The sequence below is a fragment of the Onychomys torridus genome, chromosome 1 (assembly GCF_903995425.1).
Source record: "Onychomys torridus chromosome 1, mOncTor1.1, whole genome shotgun sequence".
NCBI classification, from domain to species: Eukaryota; Metazoa; Chordata; class Mammalia; order Rodentia; family Cricetidae; genus Onychomys; species Onychomys torridus.
The window spans coordinates 63,939,962-63,966,814 of record NC_050443.1 but is presented as its reverse complement, the minus strand read 5'-3'; the positions used below and the strand labels follow the sequence as shown (position 1 = coordinate 63,966,814).

The 26,853-nt window shown below is 48.4% G+C and overlaps 1 protein-coding gene across 1 annotated transcript in view; it reads left to right on the top strand.

The window, feature by feature from the left end:
• The window catches only part of LOC118591108 (cell migration inducing hyaluronidase 1), a 159,883-nt gene that overhangs the window by 119,562 nt on the left and 13,468 nt on the right, over nt 1-26,853 (top strand). Inside the window, exons 13-24 of the mRNA XM_036199195.1 lie at nt 858-1,067; nt 8,161-8,366; nt 9,342-9,411; nt 10,851-10,979; nt 13,850-13,935; nt 14,710-14,841; nt 16,918-16,953; nt 17,035-17,190; nt 19,605-19,785; nt 20,935-21,150; nt 24,155-24,366; nt 26,027-26,212. Of these exons, the coding sequence (XP_036055088.1) occupies nt 858-1,067; nt 8,161-8,366; nt 9,342-9,411; nt 10,851-10,979; nt 13,850-13,935; nt 14,710-14,841; nt 16,918-16,953; nt 17,035-17,190; nt 19,605-19,785; nt 20,935-21,150; nt 24,155-24,366; nt 26,027-26,212 (1,820 nt within the window). The remainder of the gene's footprint in view (nt 1-857; nt 1,068-8,160; nt 8,367-9,341; nt 9,412-10,850; nt 10,980-13,849; nt 13,936-14,709; nt 14,842-16,917; nt 16,954-17,034; nt 17,191-19,604; nt 19,786-20,934; nt 21,151-24,154; nt 24,367-26,026; nt 26,213-26,853) is intronic.

The window sequence follows — 26,853 nt, the reverse complement described above, 5'->3', positions numbered from 1 at the left end:
TCACCATGAGATCCAGAGGAAACAGTTGTTTTCTGTCGCACAAGCTACTGTAGCCCTCCCAATCTTGAGAATGGACCTGAGTCCCCATGACCCTCTTGCCCATGAAGCCCAAACTAGACTCAGAATCATTCTCAACACAACTCTCCAGGCATTGGCTGCTGGACTGTCGTTCCAGGTGAGACCTGAATCTAAGGGAAATGGTCTGCACATCAAACTCCAGCTCCCCTGGTAGGAACTGGCAGAGCCTACTTCTGACACATGTCACTCCAGGCTCTGCTCTCTGCTGAGCTCCTGGATTGCACACATTGTCTGGCCAAGCAGTTTCCCTGAGCACATCCAGGAGCAGCCCTGCATTGTGACCACCTGCTACTCATATGCATGCCCCCAGAGCAGAGGCTCAGGATATGTCCAGAGTCAGCACCCCCTTCCTTTGCAGGAGAAGGTTTCATACCGTAAACAATGACACCCTGAAGTCCACCACTCTCCAGCACTCCTAGGGCATGTTTCCTGTCATCCCCACCCACTAAGCATTTTAGGACAATGTCTTCCTCATGGGTGGCTTATGGAGATGGTAAAGGAAGATCAAAACAAGTCTAGCTATTGTCCTGGGCACTTCCAATTCGAAGAGTCTGTTATCCTGCAGCATCTTGTAAAGCCTTGCTGGACTCCTGTAGTGTAAGAAGGGTCGGGCATCCTCATCCGTGTGTACAGAGCCTCTGATTTATTGAGTACCCAGGAGGTACTCCCTGACAAAGCACTGGGAAGGTAATACCTCTGTCCTCGGGGGATGCAGGCATTGCCTAGGGGGATCGGGGGATTCCTGGGAGACTCTTTTAACTTTCACTCTCCTGTTGCAGTTTGCTCTAGGATTTAAAGCAGCCCACTTGGAGGGCGTGGAGCTAAAGTATATGGGGCAGCAGCTGGTGGGCCAGTACCCAATTCACTTCCACCTGGCTGGAGATTTGGATGAACTAGGAGGCTATGACCCACCAACGTACATCAGGGACCTCTCCATCCATCACACATTCTCCCGCTGCGTCACTGTCCATGGCTCCAATGGCCTGTTGGTAAGTGCCTGCTGGAAAGGTATTCTATCTAGGGACTTAGGGTGTGTGGGGATGAGGGGGGAGATCTTGTGCTGTGTGTTCTCACCTACTTCCAGTGTGAACGTGGACAAACTACTGAATCCGTCAGGTCTTCCATTTCCTCCCTGAGCCCTGCAGAACACGGTGCTACCTTTTAGTTTGCTTGAGTAGAGGATGAGAATGAAACATTCCTGGCTGTATTATCCTAGCAACCCATTTTCAGAGCAGGGAATCCAGGTATTGCCACAGAACAGGCTGGCTTTGGGGGAACTGAGCAGGCTTGCGGGATACTCAGCAGGACAGAATGGGGAGCCAACCCTTCAGTGAGATACAGACTTCTGGAGCCGGCATGGGGCTATCCCCAGGAGACTGTTAGGGGGAGGAATTAAGAGACTTGTGGTAGGGAAAAGAAGACAGTGAGTTAAGGCACCACTCCCCTGTCCCCCAGATCTGACCTGGGGTAATTAGATGAGTTGTGGTATCCACAGTAGAGTCAGAACCCTGGAGAGCTTTGCCTAAACCAGCAGATGTGTGCAGCACTGTAAGCTAAGACTTCCTCTTGCCCGGGAATGTCAGCTGCCAAGTTGGGAAGGAGCTTCTCTCAGCTCCCTTGTTATCCAGCTACAGCACAGTTGAGGTGCCAGCTACAGTCTTAATCTAGTGGCCATTCAGGGGTCCACCACTACTCAGTTCTGAGCTGTGCTTGACAGGTCTGGAGGCACAGCCTCGTAGCAGCCTTTCCAAGATGGAATCAAATTGCACCGCTTGCCATCTAGATGGTGTCCGGGTCTCCAGTTCTCTGAGCCAAGCTGGCAGCAGCGGGGCCATATCCCAGGCAGACCTGAAGTTTTACAGATTGGCTTTGAATGCTCTTGGAATGTGCATCTGTACGCCTTCCAGACGGCTGCTGTGGGAGCTGGCCTTTCACACTGATGATGTGTGTTCCTTTGCTGCCTGCACTGAAGAGTTTACCAGCGGGTGACTGCGTTTCAGGGAGAGCGTTCAGCTAACAGAACCAAAAGAGGCAATACAGAGACAAAGATGCGATTATCACTGAGACTGCAGAGGCCATGGGGACAGCAGGGGAGCGAGGGGTGGGGGTGGGGGTTGTTCTGGAAACCTTTCACTAGCATCATCTCTGGTCAGAGGTGGTGGATCCCAGACAAGTAGATCCCAGCTCCCAAGAAAGAAGGGCCCCCAGCTGTATGGAGCCAAGAGGTGTCTCAGCACCTTGCTCCACCCCAGCAGGTCCCGAAGTGCCCCAGGGGGCCTGCTCACAGCTCTTCCCTGTCTTCTGCCTGTGTATCCCGATCCTTGGGAGTCAGCTTCCTTCAGCCTCAGCCTGACTCAGGCAGCAGCCCCTTCCTCTCACTTTTTTTTTAAAAACGATTGTTTTATTTTATGTGTATGAATCTTTCCATGGTATGTGTGTATATATACCATGTGCCTGCCCAGTACCCACAAAAGTCTGATAAAGGCACGAGATCCCTGGAACCTGGGTGCTAGGAACCGAACCTGAGTCCTCTACAAGACCAACATGTGCTCTTAACCACTGAGCCGCCTCTCCAGCCCCTTCTCTTTAAACATTTAAACCAATTCCCTCTTCTGACAAAAACACAAGCCCTTTGACTTCTGTTTGTCTCTGAGTTTTGGGGACAGCTTTCAGCAATATGACCCTAAAGTGCCACCCAGTTTAGCAAACCTCTGTCCTTCCCTCGGCTCACGCATCTCTTTGCTCTTTCCCGTGTCTGTGCCGTGGGTCTCAGTGTCTGTGCCATGGGTCTCAGCAGAAGCTCAAAAGTCAGGAGCATAGAGTCGCAGGAACTGACAGAAACGTCCTGGGCCTCAGTTTCCTCCAGTGCATAGTAAAAATACCGACAGAGTCAGCTTCAAAGGGTTGTTGCGAGGGTGAAACCAGATAACACAAGTGACATGCTTTGAGAGGACAGTAAATAGCAGTAGCGCTTTGTGCCGCTGCATCTCTCTGTGTTCTGTGGAAACATCTCTGCTTCCGGGAGATAGCAGCATATGCCCCCACCAAAAAGTAGGGCTGGTGTAGTTAGATGCTCTTGGCAAAAACTGCATGAATGTGCTCCCTTCCTGACACTTCAAAAAGTCCCAATGCATGCTCACATAGGAAGGGTCTTCGGTAAAACCTCACCAGATTGATTGATCTGCTAGCAATACCTACCCTCATCTGGTCACAGGGCCTCTTTCTCACACTGCTTACGCAGCTCACTAAGTCACAGTTCTGAGACCATAGAGTGAGGCTGTGATAATATCTCCTGTGATAGTAACTTGTTGAGGGTGTCCTTCTGACAATGTAGCATGGAGCACCAAGGCTCCAAGGTGTGGGCAGGTGCAGAGAGGAAGGAGCCTCTGTGCACACTATCCCCAAGATGCTAGCAGGTGTAGGGAGAATTTCCCCCAAGGAGAGTCTCTATATACACTCTCTGGAGGGCCACAGGGAAAGGGGCTCAGTGCATCTTCATGGGTACTTCAGGCTCTAAGGCAGGACCTTGAACATTGCCTTCCTAGGACTGGACGGCAATTAATATATTCCTGGCCTATAGCAGAAGGTACAAGAGACTCCAGGGTGAGTTCTGCTATTCTATCTCCTATTCTTAAGCCAGGGAGACTGAACAGAAGAAAGTACATCCTTTCCCACCTGGGGACCTGCTCACAGTTTATCTTTACGATAAAGGATGGCAGTATAAAATCAAGATGTCTCCAGCAGGTTGCAACTGTTTCCACACAGGCTGTACCATATATGGCTCTGTGTGCCAGCCGATCCACTCAGTCCCCGGGCTCTCTACCTTTGGGGCCACACCCTTCTCTTGGCATTCTAGTAAAGATATCTGGAGCCCATGATGGGAAACGCAGCGTCTCCTCTGCCAGCTGCACAGCCCTGTGGACTGTGGAAGAGGCTTCCATTTTCTCTGGCTCACCCCTTCTCCGGCGCCTTTGACCCTGTTCTCTCACTCGTCAAGGTGTGCGGCTGCTGTCTTCTTTCCTCTCCCCTGAGCCCAGACCCAGATTTTATCTTTCCACAAAGCTGCCTTGGTCCAGGACTCCACTGGGAAACAGAGGTACAGGAAAGGAGGGTAGAGAACATTGCAGATCAGAGCAGAAATCGGCAGTGTGGAAGGGAACGGCAGGTCCCTCTGGTCTCACTGCCCCTTTCCACGTCACATGTTTTCTCTCAGGCAGCACCCTGACCTTATGAGCTCTGCCTCCCTTTATCCTTGCCCCCACCACCCCTTCCTACCTCCCCTGCACAGCCTTGGAAGCATTCTTTCCCTTTTTAGGTAGTGTTTTGTCCTGTTTCCTCCCTCAACTTCTATTTGCATATTCAAAAACTCATTAAGATCTGCAAAAGAAATGACCCTTGAATGTGCTCCAAGGCCAGCTCCTCCTCAGGAATTTTATTTTTAAATTTTTTATAATGGCAGAAGCTTGGAAATAAATTTTCTTTTTAAAATGACTGAATTTGAGATGAGGCTTCTTGCTGAAGTGTGTGTGTGTATACACACACACACACACACACACACACACACACACACACATATAATACCCACCCTAGACTTCAGAAGTAAGTAGCATCCTCTTTGGTACCAGGAGCCCTTTGAGAATGCCAAAACCCTTCATTTCAAGTCCCAGTATAGAATGGCCTGGTGTTTGCAAAGAACCTGTTCACATGCTACTTCATGCTTTAAATCACCTCTAGATGGTTTATGCTGCCATGTAATTGCCTAATAAACAGTTGGCATCCTATATTGTCTGGGGAACAAAGCCAAGGGGAAATAGTCTGTACATGTTCCTCACAGGCAGTTTGTTAAAGAACTATTTCTGGTCTGAGCTTGATGGAAGCTATAGCGGCATCCTGCATGTCCGGAGCGTCAACCGATCACTAATTTCTGCTTGTGCTCACTGAATTGAGGCACCGTTCTTCTTAGAACATAGAGCTTGTTGATGGAAGCCAGTTCTGACTGGGGTGACCATAGACTATCTTGACACACGGAACCGTCTTTAGACCCAGAGCTGCTCCCTGTTAGTTGCCCCTAGGACTAGCAGCGCCCCGCCCCCACCACCAGTGACAACTAAATAGAAGGTCCAAGGGTTGGACTAGTTGAAATAATAGCAGGCAGCTGTTTCTGGTCTTTCATATTTTCTCCTTTCCAGTCTTGTGCTCAGACTCTACTACCAACAATAAAGGACCTAAAACAGCTTCCAGGAATCGTGAACTGCTATCAGTGGGCAAGAAAGGGAAATATAGTTTTAGTTTTCTCAATGAATGGCAGGGGTTAAACATTGTTTCTGGTTAGCATTCAAGGACAGCCCCAGTGAGAGAGCCAGAGAGAGAGAGAGAGAGAGAGAGAGAGAGAGAGAGAGAGAGAGAGAGAGAAGAGAGAAAGAGAGAGAGAAAGAGAGAGAGAAAGAGAACGTTTACTTCACCAATATGTCTATCTGGATGCATCCATCATCTACCTAGCTGCCTATCTATCTCTATTTGCAATCCATCTACTCATGCAACCACCATCTGTTTGCTATTTACCTACCCACCTACCTACCTACCCACTTACCTACCTACCTACCCACCTACCTAGTATCTGTAGCTATTTCCCTATGTAAACATTATCACTATCTATCTGTCTATCCATCTATCTGTCTATTTATCTATCTACCTATCTATCTATCTAATCTATTATCTATCATCCATCACCCATTTATATCTATCATCTATCTGCCTACCTACTCACCCATCTATCCATCCATGTATTACAACTAATAGTCAATTCTGTGACATGTTCTAAGGAGAAACAATCAGAAAATGTTCCTAGCATCCCCTCTGTCACACAAGGGATACTCAGTGAGAGTGACAGAGCCAGTCTGTGGCTAAGTAAAAATGTGAATTACACTTCCTCTCCTGCCCCAGATCTCCCTTCTCACTTGTCCTCCTTTTTCCCTGCCTCTGTGAGACTCGTTGCTTCCTCAATATAGCGGATTGCTTTTTGTTTCAAATGAGATGGAGATCAAGTCTGAGTTCAGTCCTTGCAAAGAAATGGGCTTGGGACATCCAGATCCAGTGGCATCCACTGAAATCAGGTTGAAACAGGATAACATGTGTAAGACACTGGACAGCCAACAGCAGTAGCTGTTTCTCTGCCTTCTTCTGGCAAAGCCTTTCTGTTCACAGCACCTCTTCTCACGGATCTTAGAGGCCAGGTCTTCCTTGAGCCTTTGTTAGAAAAATGTCCCCAACTCATTCACTGGCCTTCAGAGCAGGGCTCCTGAACTTGTGATCTAAAGTGCATGGCAAATGGTTAAGGACAAGTTAGAATCCATGGGCAGAAGATAGGAGACTCTGAGAATACCAAATTCCCTGGGATACCCACATCCCTTCCCTGGGCATGGTTTCCTCCTCTGCAAAGCCAGGCATTGAATTTGATCTTAGAGGTCTCTGCCAGCAACAGCAGCCGAATCCCCTCCCGGGCTTGTCTTTCAGGGCTATTTATAACAAGCTTTCATTACTGACTAGACGAGAAGGAAGCATCCCACTGGATGCCCTTGGCATTGACTGAAATGTCCATTGAAGGAGTAAATGGGCTACAAGGTCACGCCCTCGCCTGTTGTTAAAGATTAAAGGAAGGACGCTTGTTTAGGAGGCAGGGAGCTTGCCCGGTATAGGCAGGCAGTGTGGTCAGTGCTCGGCCATGGTGGAGCTTGCTGTGGGATGGTTCTAAGAGCTGTCTGCCCTGCAGTTAGGGAGCAGGCACCTGCCGTGTGAGAGCCTGGAGGAACTTGGGGTGTTCACCTTGGATCAATGCTTTCCCATCAGCTACACTGTTGTCTCCCCTCCTGATCAGTGGACTAGAGTAATGGAAGTCTGGAAACAGCTTGGTGGGGGGGGGGGGGGGGGGGGGAGGGGCAGGGCAGGGGTGGGGTAGGGTTGCTACTGGCATCTGTCAGGGCTAGACCAAAGTTACTGAATGCCCTACAGTGAGAAAGGCAGTCACTTGTATTGGCACCAGGGCTGAGGGCATGGCCTTGGTATTTCAGTCAGTGCCAAGGGCATTTGGATAGCGTACAGATTTCCCAGCTCCTGGTACAGTGGCAGTGCCTTAAGAGGTGTGGGTTGATGTGAGGTCACAGGGAAGCGGGGAAGATTTCCCTGGATGAAGTCCCTGGACAATCAGGGATGGAAGAACACAGTAAAGGTGCGCCAAGTGCTTCCATGCTCACCCACTGTACCTTGAGAGCCCAGAGCATCTCCTCTCTGGGGTGTTTGAGTCAAAGCAGGAGCCTGTATGGGAGAGATGCTGTCATCAGAGTCTGGTGTGGACTGGGGCTTGGTACAGGGCTCTCTAAGGATTCTGAGGCCTTGGAGATGATGGAGGTCCAGTCTAGAGCTTCGTGGTAGTGACTGACAAGGTAGGCAGGCTTGTGTGAGAGCCTCCTGGTGCTGATACTGACACCACACTCTGCTCTCACAATGTCTCTTCAAAATGCTCTTTCTGGTGTTCTATTCACTCTGGTTCTGGGAAGGTGACCCAGTAGCTGGCTTTACCAGCCCTCTCTGATTTGCAGCCTGGGGTGTGAAGTTATCTTAGTGGGCATCATGGACCAACAAACTGGCTTGGGTTCCAGGGATTATAGAAGTGTATTAGTGCAAATGCTCATGAAATGTCCCTGAGACCTGCTGTCTCATGGGGGAGCTGTCCTGCCCCCTACTCAGGCCCTGGAGACCCTCCTCAGGATGTCTTGGCAAGCTTAATAGAATAGTTTCTGGAACATAGGCCTGAGTCTCTTGAATCACCTACACACTTCTGATATTTCATCCCTTTCCCTGTGCCACGAAGCTTCATCCCCAGCACATCCAACTGGAAGAGGTCTCATCCTTTTCCTTGTCCACCCTCAGGCTTTTGCCTGGGGTCAAGGTGGTCTCCACCCCCCCACTCCCAGCCCCAGTCTACTCAAGCCTGGTATAGTTCAGCACTGTTTCATGTTTGTTGACTGAATATTTGGACACATGCACACTCGGGTGTTGAGTGAAACTCCTTTCTTGACCCTGCAGATCAAGGATGTTGTGGGCTATAATTCTTTGGGCCACTGCTTCTTCACTGAAGATGGGCCAGAGGAACGCAACACTTTTGACCACTGCCTTGGCCTCCTGGTTAAGTCAGGGACTCTCCTCCCATCAGATCGGGACAGCAGGATGTGCAAAGTGATCACAGAGGACTCATACCCAGGGTACATTCCTAAGCCCAGACAGGACTGCAAGTAAGTGTGTGTATAGTACTGTAAGGTACTCCGTATACCTGGGTCTGGGGGAGGAAGGGCGGAGGGGATGAGCATGAACATTCAATGTCTTGCCCCAGGACCTTTAAAAGGGCCTTTCAAAGCTTGCTGTTCACCTCTGCTTATTTCTCAGAATGAGGTCCCTAGGGCAGCTTCTCTACCCCACCTCCTCCCTCCTCCCTTCTTCCTCTGTGAGCCTCACTAGCACTGTTTAGTCTGGAGAACTCTGGCTCACCTGTGGCTCTATGCCACATGGCATCCTTGTGGACAGGAAGCAGCTGCCACATCAGCTCCCAATACGTACCCATCAGCCTGACCACAAGAATCTCTTTCTAGCCAGAGAGAGAGACAAAGACACACACAGAAAGGCAGAGGTAGAAAAATGCAGATAAAAAGACAAAGAGACAGAAGTAGGCAGACAGAGAGGAAAACAGAGCCACACACAGAAAGAGAGACAGAAAAATACAGACAGAAAGACAAAGAGACAGAAGCCGACAGACAGATAGGAAAATAGAGACAGACACAGAGACAGAAGACAGACACAGGAAAAACAGAGAAACAGGCTGAGAGATAGAGGGATGCAAAGACATAGAAAAAACATAGGCAGATACAGAGACGTGGAGGCAGAAAGAGAGAGAAACACAAAGAGAAGAGACAGAGACAGAGGAGAGACACAGACAGAGACACGTTGCTTCCTGCACAGATGGCCTTCCCTAGAAAGGCTTGCTTTCTTGGACTCACATTCCTGATCTGCAGAAGCACAAGCTGCATCCAGCTTTTGCAGCCCTGAACAGTGCACAAGCTTGAACGCACCTGTCCTTGGTGAGAAAACGTAGCCTCAAATGGAGTCATCGATTTCTCAGTCTCAGACAAGAGACTCTTCCTCACACTGTGCAGCAGACAGAGTGCTGCTAGCCCTTTACAGGACACTGTTCAACCTTTCTCCTCTCTCTGCAGTGCTGTGTCCACTTTCTGGATGGCAAATCCCAACAACAACCTCATCAACTGTGCAGCTGCCGGGTCCGAGGTAAGTGGTAATAAACTATAGCTGGCAGATGCTGCCTTGGAAATGTGTGTGTTCAGAGCTCAGTACTACTCCTCTATGGGACTGGAGACTGGGGAGTCCTGTGACTTGGCTTTAAAGGACAGTCTGTCTGTCACTTCATAACCCTGGTGACCGTTCATGAGTAGTTTATTTTGGCTTCTGGCTTAAGGGAACATAGTCCACAGTAGTAGGGAAGGCATGGCGGCAGAAGTTACTTGTGGCTGCGGCAGTGGGGGCTTGTTCACATCTCGGTGGATCAAGAACCAGAAAGAGGGGCTAGAGAGATGGCTCCATGGTTAAGAGTCCTTGTTTTTGCAAAGGATCAGAGTTTGATTCCAAGCACCCACATGGTGGCTCACAACCAACTGTAACTCCAGTTTCAAGGGATCCTATGCTTTCTGTCAACCTCTGAGGGCAGCAGGCACACACATGATACACAGACATACATATAAACAAAATACTCACACACATAAAACATTAAAACTTTAAAAACCATTTTAGAAAAAAAGACAAGACAGGAAGTGGAGCCAGGCTATAATCCTCAAGTCCCAGCTCCAACGACCCACTTCCTCCGGTCTGTCTCCCTCTTCTAAAGGTTGCACACAGAAAGCCAGAGTCACTAGCTGGAGACCAAGTGTTCAAACACATGACCTGTCAGGGACACTTCGTATCCAAACCATCCCAGAGTACTAAGCAGTTTATGCCCAATAATTCTTTGCAGAATGAGTTATTTTGCCTTCGGATGGTGCCTGATACATCAGTGTTGTAAGCCAACACCTTGTGATTCTGACATCAGGGCTACACCCTGGGCTAGGGAGGAAGCTACAGAAGGAAGACCAAGAGTGTCCAGAGCACCAAAGAGCTAGATGGTGGTAGCTGGGCAACAAACACCATGCCTTGCTCCAACAGCTTGCTCTGACACAGCTCTCCCTTGCTGCTGGTTTGTCTTGGGGCCTTGACCCTGAGCCTGTTTATTGCTCTTTCTGGGCCTCAGCTTCCAGATCTCCAAGGAAAGCTGAGAACACTTGTTTGGAACTCTCTCCATCAGGAGTTTAATCTCTGCAGTGACCCAGTAATTTGGGCATGACAGATAGGGCAGGGCTGATGTGAAGAGTGAGAGCTGGCAAGTAGCCAAATGACAGATTACAGTAACCTTGAGCTTTTCCCTTTGTCCAGTCAAGCACTGGACCACATGGGTGTGTTGGGTGGAGTGTGGTGTCCAGTCAAGCTCTGGACCACATGGGTGTGTTTGGTAGTATGTGATGTCCATTCAAGCACTGGACCACACAGATACGTTTGGTCGTGTCTGGTAATTGCCTGTTCTGGTCACAGTACTGCATCCATTCCCAGAGCCTGGGCCACTCAACCAGGAATTCACTGCAAGAATGTCTGTGACTCTCTCCTATGCCCTGTCCCAACAGGAAACTGGATTTTGGTTCATTTTTCACCATGTGCCAACGGGCCCCTCTGTGGGAATGTACTCCCCAGGTTATTCTGAGCACATTCCACTTGGGAAATTCCACAACAACCGAGCACATTCGAACTACCGGGTAAGTCTCTCCATGCTGGGTTGCTATGGCCAGCCTGTTCATTCCCCTGCCCCAACATGCGGATGACTAGTGTGTGGAAAAGCTACATTCTTACCACGGGTCCAGAGCAGCCTCCCAAGGCCTGCAGATTACTGACCACTCACCATGAGTCTCCTTTGGGAGCCTGCTTCGTCATTCACAGCATCTACGTAAGCAAAGGAACAAGCTGTACCTTCACTCCAGCATCCCCTCCTAGAGGATGCTGGGTTGGACATTGGGTTTGATTTTGTGAGGCGTTTGTGCGCATCAGTGATGTTGACTATAAGCCCTAGACATAAACTAGTTTGGACGTGGTTCTGAGGTGGCATTGGCATCCTGGACTTTCTCCCTTCTTGCTGGGAAGTGGGTGGCTCCATCTGTGCAGGGGTAAGTCAGTAGGTGGAAAATAAGAAACTCCCTGACCACCTTCGTTGATCACCCTTTCTGAGTACCACTGTGTACCCTGCTCCAAGCTAGGTACTAGAGTAAAAGGGGCAAGGACTGGCATGACTTAGACTTCAATAGGTCAAGAACCTTCCCATATAGACAGCAGTTAAGACTGGAGCTGTTGGACACACCAAGAAAGTTTGGGGGCAAGGCTGAAATTAAAGATGGCAACACTCTGTGCACCAAGATGGACTTGGGGATGTTGGGATGGTGTCTGGTCCAATTCTTAACAGTGCAGACAAGGAAATTGGGGCTTCCAGAGAAGCATGGGTACATCCAGGGTCAAACAAAAGGTATTTCAGAGAGCTAGTGGGTTATCTCAGTGTTTAAATTTCTTGCTGTGCAAGCAGAAGAACAAGAGTGTAACCTCATAGATGGGAAAGCAGAGACAGGCAGATCCCAAAGGCTCTCTGGCCAGCCAGTTAGACAGTGAACTCCAGGTTCAGTGAAGAATCTGGTATCAAAACAACAACAACAATAATAGAAAGTAATAGAAGTCACTTGTCATCCACCTCTGGTCTCCATGTGCACACATACAAAGCCTGTTCAAAAAAGTAAAACAAAACAAAACTGAACCTGGCAGAAAACTCAAAAAGAAGCAATATATAGGCTCAGAGTGGATCTGTGCTGGAACCTCGGGGTAAGGGGACAAAAGCCAGTAGTGAGGAGAGAGCCATGGGAAAGGAGGAGTCACCTCCTAAATCACATCTCAGATCCTAAGCAGGCGACAGTTCCAGAGGCAGTGGCAGAAGGTGTGGAGGGGAATTTGTGGATGCAGGAGCTGTTGATGAGGCTGCCAGTGCTTCCCCGTGCAGAAGCAGGTGCTTAGCCTGTGTCACAGTGGGAGAAGAGAAAACACATTGGCTTCTTATTGGGACCCACCATTCCCTGAGGCCTCAAGAAAGCTTCCTACTTGCAAGAGAGGGTAGTAAGCAACTGGGAAGAGGAGTAATGTAGTCAAGAGTAACATCTCGGGCTGGAGAGATGACTCAGAGGTTAAGAGCACCAACTGCTCTTCCAGAGGTCCTGAGTTCAATTCCCAGCATCCACATAGCAGCTTACAACTGTCTGTAATGCCAGTTTCAGGGAATCCAACACCATGGCGAAAACACCAATGCACATTAAAATAAATAAACTAAAAAAGAAAACTTTAATAAAATAAAAAAAAAGAGTAACATCTCTAATAGAAAGCGAGTCAGAGTCAAGGACACAGGTGTGTGTGGGGTGTGGACATTGGCATGTATGAAGGCAGGAGGGTCTCTTTATGTCAGAGATAGGCTGGGAGAAGGTAAAGGAGAATCTGCAGCTGGGCCACCTTGACTCTGAGCACAGGGTCTGCATCCTGGGTGCTCCTACCGAGGAAGGCTTGACACCACAGCCTTCAATGAGGACATGGAGTCATGTCTCAGGCACCTCATTCAGTCTCCACAGCCATTCTGTGAAGCAGGTGCCACCAGCCAACTTTACAGATAATGATGTGACTAGCCAAAGAGGTGAGGGATTTGCCAATGTCGTAGTCTGTGAGAATAGAGCCCAGAGCCAAAGCTCCTGTCATCACTGTAGCCAGCCAGAGAATAAATAGTAGCTTGGAGAAAAAAATGGTACAAGCCCTCCTAAGAGGCCAAGGGGGTCTGGGAGTGAGAGGTATTGGACGATGGCCTACAGAACTGCAACCTCCATTTCCTCCCACTTCGTGCCTGTAAAGTGGACAGTTTTGGCACCAAATTAAAACAAGACAAAACAAAACAGGCTCAGAGCTGGGGATGGTAGAGTATTTTTGCCTAGCGTGCATGAAGCCCTTGGTTTGTATACAAACTAGACATGATAATCCCAGCACTCTAGAGGCTGAAGCAGGGGAATCAGAAATTCAAAGTCATCACTGGCTACATAGCAAGTTTGATGCCAGCCTGGGTTACATGGGACCCTAACTCAAAAACATCTTGAAAAGGGGAGTTAATTAACCTTTCTCCTTAAGTCAAGCAGGAGCTAGGACAGGCTGTGGGATATCACTAATGTCAGGGGAAAGAGACAAGTTCAGCATTTCATTTGAAAGTCTGTGACATATCTGAGTGCACACTTGTAGCCCTTGTTTGGGGGTCTGGGATAGAAACGCTCCAAATTAGCATGAGTTAAGTATGTAGAATTGGCTATATGACCCCATGTTAGACAGTCTTAGACCTCAATTCCTTTATCTACACCTCCCACAGTTCACCATGTCCCACATCTGGTCAGAGAGATGCAGAGACAAGGCGGGCTTTCTTCATCCCTCACTGTAGATCCTAATCCCATGGACACAGTCTGAGAATCGCACTGGGTTTACTGGCATATTCAAAAGCCATGTCTAGGCTGGTGTGTGAAGATGGATGTGGGCAACAGTGGTAGCTAATGTGTCCTTTCCTCCCCAGGCTGGCATGATCATAGACAATGGAGTCAAGACTACTGAGGCCTCAGCCAAGGACAAGCGGCCCTTCCTCTCCATCATCTCTGCCAGGTAACCCATGGGACGACTTGTCCCTTGGGACCTCTCAGCTTGCTTCTTTTTCTCTTCTGCTCCACTGTGCATTCCTTCGACTAATGAGTGCTGGCAAGCTGGCATTGAGCAAGTTGTTGAGATAAAGTACTGTGCTAGAAGACTAAACTAAGTCTGAATTAGAGTACAGGCTCCAGTAGCTAAAGGGAGACTGAAATTCCTAGCAATTTCCAGATCCCTCCACAGAGCCAGGACCATACAACAATAGGAATGGCCAGAGCTGTGACAGGTTGGGCTGGAATACAAAGATGATCAGAGAAAGCATTCACTGCTACTTCAATGGTAAGGAATTTGATGTTCAAGCTGATAAGTCAAGCCAGAGCTTAGCTGAAGACCAGAGGCTGCTTTTAAAAGGTTGCAGTCAAGGCTGGATGGGGGGTGCACAAATTTAATTTCATCCAGCACCTAGGAGGCAGAAGCAGAAAGATCTCTGTGAGTTCAATGTCAGCATGGTCTGCCCAGTGAGCTCTAGGCCAGCGGAGACTACATAGTGAGACCCTGTCTCAAAGAAAACCGAAGAGTTGTTGTTGAAACTTCAGGATCATTAGCAAAAGTCCTGCAAGGAGCTGGACCCTAGAGACGGAATCTCCTGCCTCTAGGAAAGCTCAGAGTGTTCACGCCAGAGCCCACTGTGCCAATGGATTTCTGTTGAGTCAGAGATAACTGTGAACCTGTGAGTGGAAAGCAGCTTACAGAGGCCAGAAGGAATACCACCCATGTCTCCCCATGCTCCAGGTACAGCCCTCATCAGGATGCAGACCCGCTGAAACCCCGGGAGCCGGCCATCATCCGCCACTTTACCGCCTACAAGAACCAGGATCACGGAGCCTGGCTTCGGGGTGGGGATGTGTGGCTGGACAGCTGCAGGTGAGTCTGCAAAGGAAGTTGACGCTGCCACAAAAGAGGCTCGATACTCCTCCCCAGACTGAAGCGTGAGCAAGGCTCAGGATTCTAAACATACCGACATCCAGCTTTCTACTGCCCCTGAAAGACAGGGGCAGAGGATGGCAGCAGACAGTGGCCAGGGGAGGAAAAAATCCACAGCAGCATGACAGATTCACCACAGTGCTGAATGCTGAGTTACTCATGAGGACTCTCTTTTTCAGGGTCCATGGCTGGTCAGTGCAGGAAGGGAAAAAGGAGTCAATGCTGGGTACTCACTGTGTGCCTAAACTTTGGTTTTATTTCTTCCTCACTATATTTCTCAAGAATGCAAATTTAAAAAAATACACAGTCCTAGCTCCATTGATGATAAACCCAGGCTCAATTAGTGAGTTTCTCATATTGCATAACTAATGAGTGGTAAAAATGAGATTTGACGTTTAAGGTTGTTGGAGACTAAGCCCAACAAAAAAGGGCCCCAAACACGGATTTATAATGTAAAGTCCATAGAAGTCTAATGCCAAACATGCTTCTTCTTCTGCTAGGGAAATTATGAAGCACTCTGCCAATGAGGGGCATCTTCTTGTCCTCCACCAGATATTCTAAGGAAGCCCAGAGTCTGGCTGGTACTACGGTTGAGGTTCTGCATATAGACAGAGTTGACATGGTCCAGAGCTGACAGGACTTTGAGCATTTACCTTGTGTGGTGGTGGTGGTGTGGGGGGGTCTAGCATATCTGGATGCAGGCAAGGATGGGACAGGGTACTCCTGGAGGTGAGAAAATGGAACACCAAGTGGGATAGCGCGCTCCAGTCCAGGTGAGGAAGAATCATAGAAAAGGAGTGTGTGGATAAACCCCAGCCCTCAGCATAGAGAACAGGCATTGGTGGATGACTGTTTTTAGACATGCTGAGATGGAGATGCTCATAAAGTATTCAGTGAAAATGCCCCAAAGCTCCAAAAACAAGATAGGACAAATGTTTGGTCTTAGAGTCCCTAACAGATAAGGGGAGAAGGAAGCTTTGAATGCCAGTGAGGTCCCTAGGGTCACAACAGAGCATGAAGGGACAATAGCAAAGCTCCAGGAGATAGATACCAGGGAGGAGGAAAAGCTGGGGACAGGGAGTAGAAAAGAACTAGAGGTACCCTAGATGAGCCTTGCAGATTGGTTTGAATGGATAGGTCTTTAAAGAGGAAGAAGGAGCTGAGTGTGAAGTATATTGGGAACTAGGGAACTTGTAGAAAGTGGGACCACCTGGTGTGGCTGACACAGAGGGAGCAGGGGATTGGGCCCTCCGTGCCAGGGTAAGAACTGGCCTTGGGCTTATAGGAAGCACAAAGCCATTGGAGATTCAAGAAGCCCCAGATAGTGGGTAAAAATGGCACCTGAGGGAGATGAGCCCCTTGAGGTATCCTGGACTGGAAGGAAAAAGAGGAACAAACAGATCCAAGATCCAGCTCCTTCATGAGGCAGGGCCAGTTGCCTCCAGATACCTGGTCATACTGACCCTAAAAGCATGCAGAATTTCTGGGAAGCAGCTGTGATCAGCAATGGTGTAATTATGAGGGTCATTCTTGCCCTTCTTGGGGTCAGACCTCTCTGGCTTTGAGGGAACTTGGAAATTAGCTATTTGAGTTTCTTCCTATGGCTGAGAGTAGTCCCCACACAGCCCACCTTCAGCTGGTGCTGGCCCTGAGGATGAGAAAGCCTCCCACGCTCCATTTCTCCGGATCAACTCCAAAGACTCTGGGGGCTCAGCCAGAAGTGGGCTGACAAGGGAGGTCCTTGAGGCCCAGCTCTCCTGTAGCTAATGCTCCATGCCCCCAAATGCTGAGCATTGAGGAGCCCTGCCAGTGTGGAGTACATCTTACAGTTCTCCCTCCACCAGACATCCTAAGGAATCCCAAATCTGTGTAGAGTGGAAAGTTAACGATTTCCTCAGCAAAACTTTCCCCTCAGTGTCCACAGTTAGACTCTAGGGACAGAGAATGGCCTTTCCTTCTACAAACTCATTGACTGTGGAGCGAGAGCATGTCCTGACTGTCTGCTCTCGTCCCCAGGTTTGCTGATAATGGCATCGGCCTGACCCTGGCCAGGTAAGAGTGACTGCCATTGTGATTGGCCTTCTGTGGGAGCTTATATTTGGACATCTCACCCCCAGCATCTCCTCTCTGCAGTGGCGGAACCTTCCCATATGACGATGGCTCCAAGCAGGAGATAAAGAACAGCTTGTTTGTTGGCGAGAGTGGCAATGTGGGCACAGAAATGATGGACAACAGGATCTGGGGCCCAGGTGGCTTGGACCACAGTGGAAGGACCCTTCCTATAGGCCAGTAGGTTTGCAATGGTGGGAACTGCCCGTGTGTGTGTGTATGTGTGTGTGTGTGTGTGTGTGTGTGTGTGTGTGTGTGTGTGGCTTGAGTCACAGCCACGGAAAGAAAGAAGTTAGCAGGAGACTTCTTTGTGTTGACTCTGAATTTTTCTGCTCTCTAACATCCTGAAGGAGGATGAAATCAGGAATGAGGAGAGAGAAGTCCAACAAGTACACAATCATCAAATGCATAATAGGGTCTTAGTGAGTGTTCAAGGGAACATGGTGTCCAGAAGAGGGATTCTGACTCTCCTCAACAACTCACTTGAAGTCTTTCATTCACTTCTGAGTATGGCAGAGAGGCAACCAGGCCAACGTCCACTTAGAGGAGGATGAACAGAGGTGATCAAACCTGCGGCCGTATCTCACACAGTTTAGAACCTTACACCAAAAGACAGACCATCCCTAGGTGGTCACATCTCAAGGATGCCATGCATACAAGAGGCAAGGCTTGTTCCACTTAGGCCCTAGAATCAGTTTAGTCTTTCTCTTTGTAAAAATAATGGTTTCTGCTGCTACAATCGGTACATAAGTACACAGACTGAAACTTCCAACCTGAGTACACTTGGGTCTCCCCAAATATGCCCTAGAGACATACTCAGAGGCATGTGCTTGCTCTTCTTTGGCCAAGCTGTCAAGAAACTCTTGCTTCCATTTTAAGGGACACAGCAGACCCTTTTATTTACAAGTGAATCTGAGTCTGCATTTCTAGAATTTCTTTCTAGAAGGTTACCAACTTCCAGGGACAGGATATTCCAGTAACTTCCAGAGGTGATCTTGTCTATGGTAGCCTGATAGGTTCAGGCAGATTCCTCACACTGCCTTTGAGAGGAGGGACCTAGAAAGGACCATGCAGTTAAGGTATATTCTGCCCGAATAGAAGAAGTAGATTAGGATCTGAAGCACGTGATTTGTGTAGAGCCAGCAAGAATGTGCCGACCCTGAGCACCTTAACTAGAAAAATGCATGGACGTACTCCATGAATACCAGATTCAAGGTGACAGTATCATCAGTTACAAATACAAAAACATGGAAACACAAGGAGATTTGGGGGTGAGTGGAGACTTTCTTGGGAAGCAACAGCTGGGAGCCTGAATAGATGAGGGACAGCTGGGGACAGATACTTGGATGCTTCCTTTTCTATCCTCCTTCCCTTGCTTCCTTAAGTTCCCTATGGAAGGGGAGGGAGGGGACCAAGCCAGAAGCAGAGACATGGGTATAAGTGAACACATTAGGCTTAGAAAACAAGCCTAGATTTGCAAACAGCCCTGAAAAAGGCCACCAAGCTGTCTGACCAGTTCCTCATGGGCCATCTTTTCCCATGCCCTCCTCAAGAGTCTCAAGCAAATGGGAGAGGTACCCCTGAGGCCCTCCTCCCTACCAGGCAAGGGTGAAGTTTCGATGTCACTAATTCTTCCCTGGTCCCTCCATGCCTCCTGGATGCCACCTCTTCCCACTTCCTTCCTGCTGCTCCCCCAGTATCAAGCCTTCTCAGGGGCCCTGTGTCAATCTGTAGCCTTGCTTTTCTAGCAAGAGTGGTCTTTGCCTCTGGCAGTGCTTGCAAAGTTCTTTGTAGTTCTTTTTATCATTGCCCCTTCTGTGTATTTCTGTCCCTTCCGTTCCCAAGCCCAGCACATTGCTCGTGGATAGGCTTACGGAGGAGTTTCATCTGGATCTTAATCTGATTAAATTGTTATAGCAACCAAAACTAGGGCGATAATGACTAACAGTGCTCCTCTCCCAAGGGACAGAATATTGGCAGTCTCTTGAAGTATTTACAGTATTTTCCTAGTGACTAGACACATTGATGGGAAGAGGAGAGAAACTGTCTAAACAGGGGTCCCTAAGCCAGCAACTAGATAGACAGCTATTTATCTATCATTCATTCATTCATTCATTCAACTAGCAGTTCATCATACCATTCATCCACTCCTCTGGCCACCCACCTACCACCCATCCATTCACCATCAATCTACCTACAATCTCTCCATCTATTCATCCACCCACCATGCATTCATCCATCTGCTTATCAGCCAGCATCCATCTACCCAGTCATCCAACCCAATCCATCTATCCATCCATTTTCCACCATCAGTCCATTCACCCATCCATCCATCCATCCATCCATCCATCCATCATCTTCCACTAACCAGCCAATACATCCCACACCATCCATCATCCATCTTCAGCAGCCATTCTTCCATTGACACTGTGCTGATCCATGCCTTCTCAGTAAGTTAATTGACTTAGTGATTCTCAGTGGAAGGAGTTGCTGGAGGTGGGGATTGGGAATGGCTTTACTCAGAAAAGCTCTTAAGATTCACCTCCAGAGAAGCAAGCAATAGAGTCTGACATCTGACTTCCTTAACTGCACAGGAATTTTCCGATCAGAGGAATTCAGTTCTATGATGGTCCCATCAACATCCAAAACTGCACCTTCCGAAAGTTTGCAGCCCTGGAGGGCCGGCACACTAGTGCCTTGGCCTTCCGCCTCAACAATGCCTGGCAAAGCTGCCCCCACAACAATGTGACCAACATTGCCTTTGAGGATGTCCCGGTGAGTATGGTGCCAGGACAGGCTCCTGGCATAGCCAGGCTTTGAATGATGACTCACATACCCCCCACGGCTTGGAGCTTGAGCTGTTGCCACCACCACAAGGGTGGAATAACTTCCTCCAAGTGGGCTGGACCATGTCCCAGTTTTCTCTGCCCAAACTGGAAAAGTACAAGCTCAGGTCACAGAAAAAGGTCAAGTCTGGGTGAATACCCACTGGCCTTCAATCTGCACCCCAGTGAGAACCTAGAAATGAACTCAGGATTCTCACGCTGGTCCTCCAGACCCTTGCCACACTGGGTGCTGTGACCAGGCTACTTGAGTTGGCACAGAGCATCTCACAACTCCAGCAGTGCCCGAGGGAAGTCTTCTGAAGACATTGTTTAACTTCATCCCAAAAGTAGAATGTAAACAGGGGCCTCCTGGCTGTGGATGGAGAAAGTGGAGGAGCGGAGGGTCAGGAGAGCAGGCCAAGGCTGCCTGTGGGGCCTGCACCTTCTCACTACCTATAGCCTGTCGTCTCCCAAGCCTTTGCCTCCTCCTACTTCTCTCCCTGCCCTCCCTCTCCTCAGTTCTTCCTCCTCCTTCCTGCTACTGCCCTTGCCTTTCTGCCCAATCCCTGGTAGGGCCTCTGAGGAGACAGGGAACTTAAGTTACTTAATTTCTTCACTCAGCCCCCTGAGGGCCTGTAGGAGGTCAGTCACAGAGATGTCCAATGGCTTGAACTGTGAGGCTGTCCTCTTTAAATCCACTGCATACACTCACAGGTTCATGCAGTCTCACACACAGGTACCCCCTACATATTGTTTGTACACACTTTCTCATATAAGCACTCACCCCTCCGTTCTTCCCGAGTACATTTGGCAGAACACTCACTCCTAAGCCCCTCCTCCATCAGACCAGCCTCCAAGGCCACCTACAGCAGCCAAACCTACAGTAAGTAGAGACAAAATTGTACGCTAGTTTTCAGAGTAGAGGCACAGTGACACTCTGTTTTCCGAGGTCCATGCGGTTTCCTCTAGCACCCAAGGGCAGCCTCCTTCTGGCTGCTTTGTAATGTCAGCGGAAATTAGAAACTTCGCCCTCATCTGATGACGGCTGCAGTTTCCGTTCACCTTCCGGCCCAGTCTTATTTTCCTGGGCTCTGTTCAGATTACTTCCAGAGTGTTCTTCGGAGAGCCAGGACCCTGGTTCAACCAGCTGGACATGGATGGAGACAAGACGTCTGTGTTCCATGATGTGGATGGCTCTGTGTCAGAGTACCCTGGCTCCTACCTCACTAAGGATGACAACTGGCTGGTTCGACACCCAGACTGCATCAACGTCCCAGACTGGAGAGGGGCCATCTGCAGTGGGCGCTATGCACAGGTGGGGATGCCACCCTAAGCCACTCGCTCACTCGCTCACTCACTCGCTCACTCACATGACAAGGACTCAGAGAGCCTAGTGTGTGCTCAGGTCTGTGTTGGGCCAAGAACAATGCAGGATTTCCCTTCCTTACCTTTTCTGACCCTCACTCCTATCCCACAGGGTTTTCATAGTCCAAACACTGCACTGGAGTACTTTACATCAGGTTGCAGCACTTACTAATAGCTAACCTTCAGCTCACACCCTGGGAGCCTCAGGGTCCTCATGTGTGAACTTGAGCTAAAAGCTGAACTTCTTTAATGATGTTTTAGGAATGATTTCAGATGATACAAATAAAATTCCTCTTCCTGTCCTTTCTTTAGGAACAGAAATAAAATGCAAGACATAACTTTCCTGGTAGTCATGTTAAAAGGAAAAAAGAAATGAGAAATGTATTTAATAATATTTTACACATGCCCAAAATACTATCTTTTCAACGTGTAGTTAATATAAAAATTATTGAGCCATTTTTTCTGTTCATAGACTTCAAGCTTCCACATATATTGTATATTTCTAGTCCATTTCTTTTTTAACTATTTATTTTATTTATGTGTATGAGTACTTTGCCTACATGTATATCTGTGCACCATGTACATGCCCACAGAGGTCAGAAGAGGGTGCCAGATCCCCTGGAACTGGAGTTATGGATGGTTGTGAACCACTAAGTAGGAGCTGGGAACTGAACCCAGGTCCTCTGGAAGAGCAGCAAGTGCTCTTAACTGCTGAGCTATTGCTCTAGCCTACTAGCCCATTTCTTTTGAAATGTCAGTTCTCAGCAAAGGAACACAGAGAACTACCAGAACAATCAAGTTGTGTTTAACAAGAAGAAAACTTTTTCTCACTGCTCTTGTTTTAAGATTTATTGATTGATTGATGTCATGATCAGGTATGCATTTTGAGATTTAAATGAATTAAAATGGCATTTTAAAACTGGTTCCTGGACCACAATGTCCTCAAATGCAGGACTCAGTGGGCACACATGACCCACAGCTAACACATGAAATAGCGCTGAACATTGTCTGGAGTATAACAACTTGAAATAATTGCCATGACCCTGTGACCATTACTGCCATTACTTGGATGAATGACTGATGAATGAATAAATTAATTAATGAGGGGAAAGAGGCCAGAGAAAATTGTCAGATTAGGAAGAAGGCACCTGGACCAAGTGTGCTAGACAGGAAGGAAATATGTGGTGGTCATGTCCTCCTGGCCATCCTACAAGGCAGGCATTCTTATTACCACAGTGGACATCAGAAAGCTTACAAGATACTTTATGTGTCTTTTGATGCATTGGACAGCCCTGTAAGATGGACAGTGTTGGAATTTCTCTTTTCATCTTACATAACGTACATGTGATATATATGTGTGTGTTATGTAATAAAACTAGATGAGAAGAGAGCATGTTCCTTCCAAAGGCACATCATTGCACTTTGGTGTAAAGGTCTCTCTTGACCTTAGCTGCAGAGATGTCAGTTTATTAATATGGGATGAGCCAGAGAACTGCACGGGGTGTGTGTGTGTGTGTGTGTGTGTGTGTGTGTGTGTGTGTGTGGTGTGTTGCACACATATATGTATATATTATGTATATATTGTGTCTGTGTGCTTTGCTTGAATGTACACCTGTAGGGGCTAGAAGTTAATAACAGATGCCTTTCTCCACCACTGTCTACCTTATTTTTTGAGACAAGCTCCCTCACTGAACCTGAAGTCATTATTTTGACCAGGCTAGATGTCTAGCAATTCCTAGAATTTGTTTGCCTATTCTGACTACCCCCAGATGCATGCAGCCATGCCAGCTTTTACATAGATACTGGGGGTCCATACGAAGATCCTTATGCCTTCAGAGCAGACATTTTACCCATTGAGCTATCTCCCTAGTCCCCAGAAGAGAGTCTCAAATAGAGGTCGGCTCTTTGCTCCTTGGAGACTTAATGGCTGGTAGTCTTATTTTCCAGTTTTCTTTCTTTGAATGAGACAACATACACTCATCTGGTGGGTACTGACACACACTACCTGGCCCCCGGGCTGAGGGGCAGAGAGTGACGTAAGGCAACACACCCAGACAAACTCTCATAAGCAGTGAAGGGCCAGTTGTATCTGTGGTAGAATTTGAGTATATCCCTACAAACCAGGCCTGGTACTACAGGTCCTGACACCTCAACTGCTAGGGAGGTGGAGGCAGGGGGATTACAAGTTCATTAGTTTCAAGACCAGCTTGGGCAGGCAACTTAGTGAGACCTTGCTTGACTCACAGAGCAAAAAGAGGCCTAGGGATACGGCCAGTGGTGAAGTGCTTGCCTAACACCTGTGGTGTTTAATGCCCAGTACAGAAAGAAGAAAGAAAAAGGAAGAAGGAAGAGGGGGTTAATGAAGAAGGAAGAAATTAGGGAAGGAGGAAGGAAGGAGGGAAAGAGAGAAGGGAATGCTCCCTCTCCCCCCCCCCCCCCCCTTTTTGTTGGTTTTTCAAGACAGGGTATCTGTGCAGCTTTGCACCTTTCCTGGAACTCGCTTTGGAGACCAGGCTGTCCTCGAACTCACAGAGATCTACCTGCCTCTGCCTCCCACATGCTGGGATTAAAGGTGTGTGCCACCAACTACCCGCCCTCTTCCCCTTTCTTGTCTTTCCACATGTGCCTCCGTTTTCCACAGTTAACCAACTCCTGGCAGCTCCACTGGTCACTCCTCAGCAGAGGTCAGTTTTTTGGAAATCACAGAAAGTGACTGATGAGCATAGTACAGCTTAGGCTGTGTCCCCAGCAGAGAGAGAGAGAGAGAGAGAGAGAGAGAGAGAGAGAGAGAGAGAGAGAGAGAGAGAGAGACTCTTACTTGGTCTTCCTTTCCTCCAGGCTCTGCAAAGAGACAGTAGCTCTGGAAGTGCCCTCTGTGATCCGATGATAACCAGACACTGAAATAATCCCTTCTAACGGACTCTTTTGTGCTTTTCCTTTTTGGGTTTTCAAAGATGTACATCCAGGCCTACAAGAGCAGCAACCTGCGCATGAAAATCATCAAGAATGACTTCCCTAGCCATCCCCTCTATCTGGAGGGGGCCCTCACCAGGAGCACCCACTACCAGCAGTATCAGCCCGTCATCACCCTGCAGAAGGGCTATACCATCCACTGGGACCAGACAGCCCCAGCTGAGCTTGCCATCTGGCTCATCAACTTCAACAAGTGAGTCAGAGCAACCAGGGTAGCATGACCCAGGACAGTGGCACTGGCTGAGCTCAGGCAGGCATAGTGAGAACTCCTCATGGCTAGTGAGGACCTCAGGTTGGTCCCTGTCACCCCTGCAGGAGGTACCCAGAGAGGTTCTCATTACCCAGAATTAGGAATCCAAGGACACGGGCTCAGGATGCATACTGGGTCCACCTTGGGCAGAGCAGCTAACCTCTTGGAGGCTTATGGGGATGATGATTGCCTCCCAAGTGAACAAAGAATGTGGAGTGAGCTAATGAGTATATGATAACTACCACCCAGCTCCTGGCATTACCAAGTGCTCAGTAAATGGAAAAAAGTCACAGGGCATTGCTGCTGTTATTTATAGAGAAGGGAACAAAGCTCTCTGTGAGTGCATCTTAAATACTTTTTTGTCGAGGTGGTAAGATGTCCTAGTAGAAGCCACTTAAGAAAGAAAGGACTTATTTTGGCTCAGGGTTTGAGGTTAAAGTCTGTTGTGGTGTGGGTATCATGTCAGCAGGAGCTTGAGGCAGCTGGTCACATTGCAGTCAGGGAGCAGAGGGAGATGCACACTTCTTTTTATTAGTCCAAGACCTCAGCCAATGGAATGGTGTTACCCACATTTAGGCGGGTCTCGCCACCTCAATTAACCTAATCAGGAAAATCCTTCCCTGGCATGGTGAGAGGCTAGCCTAATCTAGATAATCTCTTCCAGCATGCCCTGGGGGATTACAGCCTTTCCTGGGTGGTTCAAGAACCTATCAAGTCCATCAGTATAAACCACTGCACAGAGGAAGCTGTCAGGTTGAGGGCATCAGGTCAGCTGCGTACATTCCCATTCATGCATTTCCTACATGCATCATATGCTCATCACTGTACTCCTGAGATAGACATTTATCCATTGCAGAAAGGAGGATGAAGCCGGTCCTTTGATCATGCTCTATCAGGAAGGGGCTGAACCTAGCCCTCAGTTGCTTGTGCTCTTTAATCATAGCCCAGTTGAAAGAATACCATTTTCCCAGCCAAAACCCATGCAGAGCAACCCTATATCAGCCCTTGAATGCTTATAGGTGACCATCCCAATGGCCCTCCTCAGCTACCGCTGGTCACCATCCATCCTTTTCCACTTGAACACTTTGCAACTTAGTAATTATTCTTTCAAAGTTTCCCACGTAGATTTCTTCTTTTCCTTTTTTAAAAATTTATTATATTTGTGTTTTAATTTTACATATCAGCCATGGGTTCCCCTGTCCTCCCCCCTCCCGCTCTCACCCCCACCTTCCCCAAAGCCCCTCCCCTCCATTCCCATCTCCTCCAGGGCCAAGACTCCCCTGGGGATTCAATTCAACCTGGTGGATTCAGTACAGGCAGGTCCAGTCCCCTCCTTCCAGGCTGAGCAAAGTGTCCCTGTGTAAGCCCAAGGTTCCAAACAGCCAGCTCATGCACTAAGGACAGGTCTGGGTCCCACTGCCTGGATGCCTCCCTAACAGTTCAAGCTATTCAATTGTCTCACTTGGCCGAGCAGTCTAAGGTGCCAGACCCAAGGCAATAAGCCTTCCCACGTAGAATTCTTTAGTCACTCTTCCTGTGGTGTGTTCAAGGGCCCTGGGGCCTAGACACCCTTGCCCAGAACTAACTCCACCTTCTTTCCTAGGGGCGACTGGATCCGAGTGGGGCTCTGCTACCCAAGAGGCACCACCTTTTCCATCCTTTCGGATGTTCACAATCGTCTGCTGAAGCAAACATCCAAGACCGGGACCTTTGTGAGGACCATGCAGATGGACAAGGTGGAGCAGAGCTATCCAGGCAGGAGCCACTACTACTGGGATGAGGATTCTGGGTAAGGAGGCTCCTATGGTCTGCAGAAATGGGGCTCAGTTCACTGTGTATCCCGGGTCTTCCCATAACTCTAGGAAGTACAGTGTAGTTGATACTAATGAGTACAGGATGCTGTCCTAGGCACTGGGACCCTAATACTAACCATGTTCTTAACCAGTTAAAGCAGTCAAACATTGGGAGAGACCTAAACTCCCTATTAAATCTGCAAGTGGATTGTAGGGAAATTTTCAGAAAACAAAACAAAACAAAAAATGTAAAGGGAGTAAGGAAAACCAAATAAACAAACATGGTATGTTACCCCTGAAACCCAAAGGGAACAAATAATCTGCAAATTTGAAGGTGGGAAAAGAAGACACTGGAAAAGTAAGAGTGACTTGGTTGGGGGCCCCAGCACAAACCTACTTGTGCTGGATCCAAGTCCCCCAAATTCCGCTGACCCTCACTGGGTCCTAGTCAACAGACACACAATGGAAGCACAGTATCTGCACAAAGTCGCTAGGGAGCTCTTTAGCCCCTTCCCCTAACAATACATCCAGGGCTGGGGAGCTAGTTCAGTCAGCCAAGTCCTTTGCTGTGCAAACATGAGGACCTGGGTTCAGTCCACTAGCACCTACGTAATAAAGATAGGCACAGTGGCATGCA